General features: G+C 63.8%; 1 protein-coding gene across 6 annotated transcripts; it reads right to left on the minus strand.

Annotated features, from left to right (window-relative positions):
- Positions 1-785: 785 nt before the first annotated feature.
- PARP6 (poly(ADP-ribose) polymerase family member 6) lies at positions 786-8569 on the minus strand. 6 transcript variants are annotated; one of them, XM_032122917.1, is made up of 22 exons: positions 8434-8569; positions 7509-7586; positions 7293-7387; positions 6444-6504; positions 6223-6313; positions 6065-6131; positions 5687-5836; positions 5305-5458; positions 4542-4595; positions 4143-4238; positions 3965-4057; positions 3766-3891; positions 3621-3686; positions 3403-3470; positions 3136-3184; positions 2589-2698; positions 2421-2493; positions 2181-2250; positions 1737-1816; positions 1574-1637; positions 1348-1432; positions 786-1270 (listed from the first exon to the last, which is right to left on the minus strand). In XM_032122917.1, the coding sequence occupies exons 1-22, from the start codon at positions 8434-8436 to the stop codon at positions 1168-1170; spliced, it is 1836 nt and encodes a 611-aa protein (XP_031978808.1). In that variant the 5' UTR covers positions 8437-8569; the 3' UTR covers positions 786-1167. The 6 variants fall into 6 exon arrangements, 5 of the variants coding, with proteins under 5 accessions (XP_031978808.1, XP_031978807.1, XP_031978806.1 ...); XM_032122916.1 differs by having other exon boundaries at positions 2589-2701; XM_032122915.1 differs by having other exon boundaries at positions 5278-5458.
- Positions 8570-9138: the final 569 nt, after the last annotated feature.

The following is a 9138-nucleotide window of genomic DNA, read 5'->3' on the forward strand; positions in this document are numbered from 1 at the left end:
CGCAGAGCCCCTGGCCTGTGGGCACCCGCAGTGCCCAGCCCCCTCTGCCTGCCCTGAGCCCTGGCAGCCTCCGGGCTGTCTCTGCTGGGTTTCCATCCAGGTTTGGGTGTAGCAGGATGCAGCTGTGCTGGCACTGCCTCCGTGTCTGTGGAGATTGGCTTGGGCTGACCTAAAATGCCGTCCCTGGGAGGTTCCTTCTTGTTTGAGTCTGCTGCAGCACCAGTGCCCTCTCTGTGGAGTCCCATGTCCCCATCCCTGAGGCACGATCCCTTCTCCATTGCGTTCCGCCTCCACAGCACCATCCCTTTGCCATGGTGTGATGGGGGAGTGGTTCCCTCCCAAAGCTGCATCAATTCCCTATGACACTTCCCCACCATCCCATCCCTTCCCCTCAGTCCTATCCCTCCCTATGAACCTATCCTTTCTGCACCCCCTTCCTCTCAATCCCATCCCATCCCTTCCCCAAGATACCATCCCTTCTGTTTCCTGTCCCTTCTCCACAGTCCTATCCCTTTCTCATGATCCCATTCCTTCCCTGTGCCCCCATCCCTTCCTCAGGTTCCAGTGCCTTCCCTGTGCCCCTATTCCTCCCCCACACTCCCACCTTCCCCTGAATCCCATTCCTTCCCTGTGAAGCCATCCCATCCCTTTCCTGTGATCCCATCCCACCCCTTTCCTGTGCCCCATCCTTTCCTCACAATCCTATTCCCTGTGCCCCCATCCCTTCCCCAGCATCCCCTTCCCATACCCCACACTTTAATCCCAGTTAAATCCACGAACACCGATTCCTTTTCTCTTTTTTTTTTCCTGTTTTTGGGTTTGCTCTGGTTGGTTTTTTTTTTTGCTTCGGTTTCTCATCATCGATAAAAACGCCGTCGCTGCCAATGCCAGGAGGGGCAGCCCCCGGCCACGCCGGATCCGCGGCTCCTTCTCCACGCTGCCACAGGGTCGGGGACAGTGGGAAGGGGACAGGGAGGGGATAAGGGACCGCTGAACCCGCCTGGTGCTCACAGGGTGCCCGACGCCTATGTACAGGTGGAGCCGCCGGCGTCGCCCCGGCTCTGCCCTGCTCGGGGGGCTCAAAACCCGCTCGGCCCCTGCCCAGCCTTGCCCGGGGGCTCGCTCGGTGCCCGGGGGGTCCCGGGGTCCCACCGCCACCGCCGCCGCTCAGTTTGTGTACACCTGAGTCCCGATCACACGCATGATCTCCTTCTGGATTTTGGGGTCCTGAGTATTGATATTGGCGTCTCCCACTTGGCCGTCTTCGTACCTGGAAGGGGAGAAGGGGGTGAGGGGGGTCCCGTGGGGGCCCCGCAGGTGCTGCAGGGTGGGCGCAGCTGGACTCACACAAAGAAGAAGCGTGTGCAGACGTGGTCCGAGACAGGGCAGACCCAGATGTTGCCGTGTTTCTGCAGGTCCTTGGAGGTGATCACTGCAGGGAAAGGGGCTGTTTGACACGGAGAGGGGGACGGAGGGCCCATTTGGGGACAGCCCATTGCGGGGACCCTCCATCCCTCCACCCACCCGGTGACCCCATGGGTGCTGCCTGTCCCTCCCCACTACATCCCCATACCTTCGCAAAGCGCGATGCAGTTCAGATTGCGGCTCTGGAGGAAGCGGGACTGGATGGAGCGGGTCTGTGGGAACAGCAGCCAGTGTTGTTACCACCCTGTCCTGGCACCCATGGGTGCCATGTCCCTGTTCCCATCCTACCCCGTTGTCCCCTGGCCCATCACCTGGGGGATGGTGTTCATCCGGTTGTACCGCTGCACCAGCTCATCCTTCGATGGCATCCGGTGCTGCCCTTTCCCCATTCCTGCGTAAGAAGCAAGGCAGTGGCTGTCACTCCCTCAGGGAACACCCTGGGGTGATGTGGGGACGCATGCCACAGACAGGGATGGCCACCCTCAGTGCTCCCACCCTGCCGCTGAGCCCTGAGAACCCCCCAGAAGTGTGCACAGCAGCTTTTGAAGCCTAGGAAATGTTAGGAGTTTTGATTCTTTGGCGTGTGGGAAAGCCCCAACCTGGCTGGGAAGAGGCTGGTGTGGATGAGATGGATGTGGGATGCTGCCACTCAGGCGAGGCTTCTCCAGCCAGCATGATGCTGAACCTCCCTGGGCCCATGCAGGGAATGGGAACGGAAGCACAGGCAGGACCGGGCAGCGCAGGCAGCCTCTTACCTGAGTATCCAAAGGAAATACTGGAGATGGGGCTCAGATAGATGCCCTTGCCATAGGCTGCTCCATGCAGCTTGCGGGAAAATACCAGGGTGAGCATGGTGGGATCACCCCGACAGCGTGGGCACGGTGGTAGTGGAGGAAGCCTGGCACTTCCCAATGTCTGCCCCCTCCCTACCTTCCTGCCCCCTCCCTGCCCGCCTGCTGCCCGGGGTGTGCTGGGCGCAGGCAGCGGAGCGGTACCTGCAGTTTGGTGTAGGAGGCGTTGACCAGCCCATTGCGGAGGATGGAATGCCAGTTCTCAATGTGAGAGCCACTGCAAAGAGCCAGCCCAACGTCAGCCCCCCGTCCATCACCCCCACGGCGCCCACCCCGGGGGCTCCCACTGTCCCCCCCCCCTTGGCAACTCACTGGAAAGCGAAGGTGCTGCCGTAGAGTTTCTTGGCTGTGCGGAACCGGGCTTCCTTGGCTGGGGGGCTGCTGAGCAGGAGGAACTGGTGGGAGGTGTGCATGAACTTCAGCTGCTACCAGGAGAACAGCAAGAGCAACGGCAGTGCCAGCAGGAGAGAGGACAGACAGACAGACAGACAGAGATCATGCACGGCCGCCCGGCCCCGGGTCCAGCCCAGCCCAGCTTTGGCCACTCCAAGTTTGACAGAAGGGTCCTTGGCATCCCTGTCTGGTCCCCACCCCACAGCCCATGACAAACATCCCCCTTCCTATATCCCATGTCCTGCCTCCCGCATCTCCCAGGCTCAAACCCCAGCCAGAAGGATCCACCCTATATCCCAGACCCTTCCATCGCCCATCCCATATCCTTACATGCCTCATCCTGCATCCCACAGCCCATAGCCTACACCCCATCTGCTGCACCCTCCGTCCCACCTCCTATATCCCACATCCCACATTCCACACCCTCCATCCTGCACCCCACCTGGAGCCTGGCCTGGTCCCTTACCCTGCTGAGAGGCAGCTTGACAATGTGGGATCTGTTGCTGGAGATTATCCTTGGGAAAAGGAGGAGGAAAAGGAGGAGGGTCAGAAAGGGTGGTCCCACTCTGCCCCGAGACTGTTGGATGCTCGTGACCCCCCCAAGACAAAGGAGATGAGAGGGCTGTTCCACGGATGCCTGGCTGCCCCCCACCCCATCCCATATCCCGGGGAATGTGGGGCAGTGGGAGGGACAAGGGCCAGTGGGAGAGGGCCGCAGCACCCTCGGCCTTACCACTGCAGGAGGGGATGCGCCAGGGGGTCCAGCTTGTCCATCTGCTTCTTGATCTCCAGGTAGGACCCCTGGCAGAGGCAAGAGGGGGTGCAGGTGGGTCCCCCAGTACCCACCCAGCCACGGGCAGATGGAGATCAGCACCAAAATGCCACTCCCGGCTTGGATCCCACTCCAGGGAGGTCACACGTGGCCGGGGGGTGTGGGGCCACGCCACATACCTGGGTCATCTCCCGGATGGACATCACACTGTCCAGGGCCTTCTGCAGCCGCTCGTAGTTCTTCTTCTGCACATGGGGCAAGAGAGGAGTGGCCATCAGAGGAGTCCTTGGGGCTCCCAGTCACCCCCTGGTGTGACACGCTTACCTTGGGGTTAAAGGCCAGAGTTTTGGGGTCGTTGGGGTCCACCACAGAGGGGTAAGGCTCGAAGATGATGCTCTTGCGAGGGGACTCGAGGGCAGCACGGCACATGGCCACCAGCAGGTCCACCACCTTGGGGCAGAGCAGGGACTGAAGGGGCAACGCCCCATGGGGCTGGTGGGGTCACCACCGTGCCCATCCCTACCTCAGCACCCGTGGCCACCTCCTCGGCCGCGCCGGACATGACGCCCAGGGTGTAGAAGGAGAAGACGCAGAGCTCCCGGGTGCACACAGCCGGCTGTGGAGGGGACAGGAGCGTGGTGAGGCTCAGGGATGGTGGCACGGGGGCACAGCCCGCACCCGACCCGGCCCCGCCACCCCACCTTGAGCATGGAGCCGTTCTGGAAGACGTGCTGCTCGTCACACACCACGCAGTACTCATTGAGCGTCGGGATCCGCTGCTCCGCGTACTTCATGATCTGAGGGGCAGGACAGAGGGAGTCAGTCCTGCCGTGGACACAGAGCTTGGGGGGATGCTCCAGGCGGCGGGACGGGGATCAGCGGGATGAAGAACAGAGAGAAGGATACTCTGGGCATCAGGATAAGGATGAGCAGGACATGGGGGAGCGCGGAGAATGCTCTGCATAGAAGGATGTGGATAAGTGGGAAGTGGGACGGGGGGGAGGATGCTCTGGGCAGCAGGATGTGGGTACACGGGATGTGGAGCAGTGGGGAGGATGCTCCACAGCAGGCTGAGGCGGGGTGGGGTGCAGGACTCTCACCTGGACGAGGAAGCCGTACTCCAGCGTGGGGATGTTCTTGCAGTGGCCGCCGACCTGTGACAGAGCCGGAGCAGAGCCAGCTGCGTTATCCCCTTTCCCACACGCAGCCCCAGCTCTGCATGGCACAGGCAGCCCCCAGCTCCCCCCAGCACAGCAGGACCCCCGACATTCCAACCCTTCCTGGCACAGCAGGACCCCCAACATGCCAAAACCCTGGCACAGCAGGACCCCCAGCATGCCAAACCCCTTCAAACACAGCAGGACCCCCAACATCCCCAGCACAGTGGGACCCTTGACATGCCAACACCCCCTGGCACAGTGAGACCCCCAACATCCCAACACCCCCTGGTATAGGGGAGCCCCAACATGCCAAACCCCTCCCAGCAGAGTGGGACTCACAAGATCCAACCTTCCCCTGGCACAGCGGAACCATGGATATCCCAACGCTCCCTGGCACAGCAGGACCCCCAGCATGCCAACATCCCCTGGCACAGCAGGACCCCCAACACGCCAGCATCCCCTGGCACAGCAGGGGTGCTGCACCAAGAGTGGGGTAAAACCCCACAGCCAGGCCCCAGCTCCCTGAGAGCACCCAAGAGTGGGGACAAGAAACTCCACAGGGGCTCCCCCCATCCCATGGGAATCCCAGCACCTCCCGACAAATGATCTGACCCCAGAGGAGCCCCTGGGAAGGGGAACAAGAGGAAAGCAAACCCCAAGGCGGGGTGGCACCCACCAGGATGTTGAAGGGGGCAACACCTGCCTGGGTGCTGGCGGGCGGGTAGCCAAAAACTTCCACCTTGGGATTCTTCACCATGCAGGACACGGAGCGGTTCATCAGGCGGTTCACACGAGGTTCAGGGATGCCCAGTTTGCCCTTCAGCACTGAATCCTGGATAACAGGGAAGCTGGGAGACCTGCGGGCACAGAATCTCCCTGAGCACCTGCTCGTCACCGTTCCCTGCTCCTCCATCACCCAGCGCCGGATTCACCCGTCGGCCACTGTTTGGGAGCAACCGCCACCTCCTTGGGATGTGGCAGGGAGCAGCAGCATCCAAGTGGGGAAACTGAGGCACAGTGCCAGGCCTCACCCAGGATGAGGGGACGGAGGGCTGGTCCCCTGGGGGACGGGGTCGGGACCTTACTTGGGGATGGGCGAGAAGATGCTGAGGCCAGCACGGAACTTCTTGATGGTGCCGCTCGTCTTGAACCAACTGTGCCGCTTCTCCTGCTGGGTCTTGAGGAAATCGTTGCTGAGGTGTTTCCATTGCTGGGATGTGAACATGCCCAGGATCCTGACAGACAGGGGGGACAGCACCCGTGGGTGCTTGGTGGTCCGTGACAACCCCAGCCCCTCCTCCTCCCCACACACAGATGGTGGTGAGTCCATCACGGGGTTGTGTGGTGGATAAAAGGTGGTGGCTCAGCGACATGTGGCACGTGGCCGGTTTCGGGGCAGAACAGTGACTCTGTGTGCCACCCCACCCACCACCCTCGGGTGCCCACCACGTTTGAGCTCTTACTTCTTCAGCTGCAGACCCAGCCCGAAGCCCTCCTTGTTGGACGGCTGGAAAACCTCGATGGACGGTTCTGCGGGGACACAGGAGGACGAGCCGTCGGTGCCACCCCTGCGCCTGTCCCGAGGGCACAGGGACACCACATCCCACCCAGCCCCACTCACCGGGGCCATCGAGGTACTGGGAGAGGGAGAAGCGCAGGCGGAGGACGATGGGCTCCGTCCGCAGCACCTTCCACGCCGTCGCCACCTCCTCCTGCCGAGGGAGAGCCGCGTTTCGGCACAGCCACGGCACCTCCACCCGGGCAGGGGAAACTGGGGACCCCCCGGGCGCATGTGCCCACCCTCCCCATGCCAGCGCTGCCGGGGGCACCCTGGGCACTCACATCGAGGAAGCTGATGTTCACGTGGAGGTCGATGTCCACGTCATCGATGGTCCCGTACTCCCTGTGAAGACACGTGGTGCCGTGGCACAGGGGGCTGGCACGGTGCTGGAAGAGTGGCCCGGTGCCCACCGTGCCAGGGTGGGCAGGCTCATGGGACAGTGACACTGGCACGTGTGGCTCCCCACGTATCAAGCGTGAGCACAGGGGGAGTGCCCAGAATGTGGATGTGAACCTGGGAATGGCACAGCCAGGCGCTCAGGGGATGGCATGGCCAGGTGTCCTGGAGGTGCCATGGTTGAGTGCCCTGGCAATGGCACAGCTGGGTGCCTGGAGATGAGCCCGGTGCCTTGGCAATGCCATAGTCAGGTGCGACGAGGATGGCACAGCTGGTTATGCAGGGGTGCCACTACTGGGTGCTCCACGATGGCATGGTCAGGTGCCTGGGAATGGCATGCCCAGGTGTGCTGGGGATGGCACAGCTGGGTGCCCAGGGATGGCACAGCTGGGTGTCTGAAGATGGCACAGATGAGTGCCTGGGGCTGCCACAGCTCGACGCTCCAGGAATGCCACGTCTGGCTGCCCAAGGACAGCACAGCCAAGTGCCCAGGGGACACTGTGGCCAGTGTCCTGGGGAGGGTATGTCTGAGGGGTGGCTCAGCCAGGTGCCTGGGGACGCCATGGCCAGGTGTCCCAGAGATGGCATGGCTGGGTGCCTGGGCATGGCACAGTTGGGTACCCAGGGACAGCACAGCTGGATGCCTGGGGATAGCACAGCTGGGCTCCTGGCGTGGCCCAGCTGTGTGCCCGGGGCTGGCACTGCCCAGGGCAGGGGGCAGCAGACGGACCCACCTGACGGCCACGGCATTCTCGCTGTAGATCTCCTTCACCGCCTCGATGTCGGCGTCCAGCTGTGGGTGCCGGTACAGGTCGGCGGCGCAGGTCCCCTGCGGCACAGCGCCCACAGCTCCGTCACACCCGGAGCCTCCCGCAGCCCCCAGCAGCCCCAGGCCTGGGATCAGGCTCAAGTTTGGGGTTCCCGAGCTCCCCGTGGGACCCAGCACCCACCTGGACGCCATAGAGGAACTCCTCAGACTCATTGTCCCCGTCGGAGTCATCGTCCGTCCAGTACTGGCCCTTGAGGTCCTGGGGGCAGAGGGTTGGGAGGCAGCAGGGATGGGGGAGAGGGTTGGGAAGTGGATTGGGGGAGCACATTAACAGGGAGGGAATTAGGGGGGAGCAAACTCGGGGGGGTGGTTCTGGGGAGAGGGTTGGGGGAACGATTTGGGGAAGCAGTTTGGGGGGAGCAGTAGGACAGAGAGAATGAGGTGGGCTGGGGGGAGTGTTTGGGGGCAGCAGGACGGGGATGTGGGATGTGGGCAGCGGGATCGGGGGAGCAGGATGGGAGGAATAATTTGGGGGCCAGTAGGATGGAGGAGCAGGTTGAGAGAGGGAGCATGGGGGGAGCAGATTAGACGGGAGCAGGGTGGGGACAGTGGGATGGAGATAGTGGGATGGGAGTGCAGGATTGGGGAACAGGATGGGCCAGCGGGATGGGGGAGCGAGATGGGGGAGCGAGATGGAGACAGCAGGATGGACCAGCAGGATGGGGACACTGCCATGGGGGACCAGGATGAGAACAACAGGATGAGGGAGCAAGATGGGAACAGCGGGATGGAGAACCACCGTGGGGGAACAGGATGGGACAGCCGGACTGGGAAGCAGGATGCGAACAGCAGGATGGAGGACCAGGATGGAGGCCCAGGCCGGGGGCTGCGCACGGAGCTGCCGGCGGGGGCCCGGCCGATCGCCACGGGGGGGTCCCTGCAGCCCCATCCCCGCCCCGAGCCGGGGGACCCCGGGACACGGGGGCACCCCGAGGGCCGCTGCCCCTCCCCCGCCCCGCGGCTCCGCAGGCCCGTCCCGCCCCCTCGGCCGGGCGCGCTCCCCCCGCGGCCGTCCCCGCGTCCCCTGCCGCGTCCCGGCCCCTCACCATGTCAGCGCGGGCCGGGCGGCGCGGGCACGGCCGCCATGCTGCCGGGGGGCCGCGCCTGACGTCAGAGCCGCCGCACCGCGTCACCCAGCGGCGCCGCCGTGACGTCACCGCCGGGGACCCCCGGAAGCGCGGGGGGCGGGGCAGCGGCTCGGCGGGCGCGCAGCAATGGCGGGGACCCCGGTGACCCCAGAGTCCCCCATGTAGGGTCCCCCCGTCCCAGCTTGGGGTCGCTGCAGTCCCCAGCACAGGGCGCCCCGTGGCGTGCCCGTGTCGGGTGTCCCCCACAATGTCCCCATGGCCCATCACGGGTCCCGTGTCCCCAGCACAGGGGGACCGGTTTGGGTCCCCTCCGTGTCTGTCACAGTGTCCCCACAGCCCAGCCCAGTGTTCCCAGTGCCCTCAGTACAGGGTGCACAGTGTTGCTAGCACGGCATCCCCAGTGTCCCCAGTACAGGGTGGCTATTTTGGGTTCCCTCCATGGCTGTCACGGTGTCCCCACAGCCCAGCACAGGGTTCCCAATATCCCCAGTACACAGTCCACGGTGTCCCCAGTACAGGGCCCCCAGCCCCCAGTATGGGATGACCATTTCTGGTCCCTTCCATGGGCCACAGGGTCCCCAGTGTACCCAGTACAGGATCCCTCTGTGGTCCCAGCACACAGTGACCATTTTGGGTCCCCAGATGGCTGTCACAGAGTCCCTA

The sequence above is a fragment of the Corvus moneduloides genome, chromosome 13 (genome assembly GCF_009650955.1).
Source record: "Corvus moneduloides isolate bCorMon1 chromosome 13, bCorMon1.pri, whole genome shotgun sequence".
NCBI lineage: Eukaryota > Metazoa > Chordata > Aves > Passeriformes > Corvidae > Corvus > Corvus moneduloides.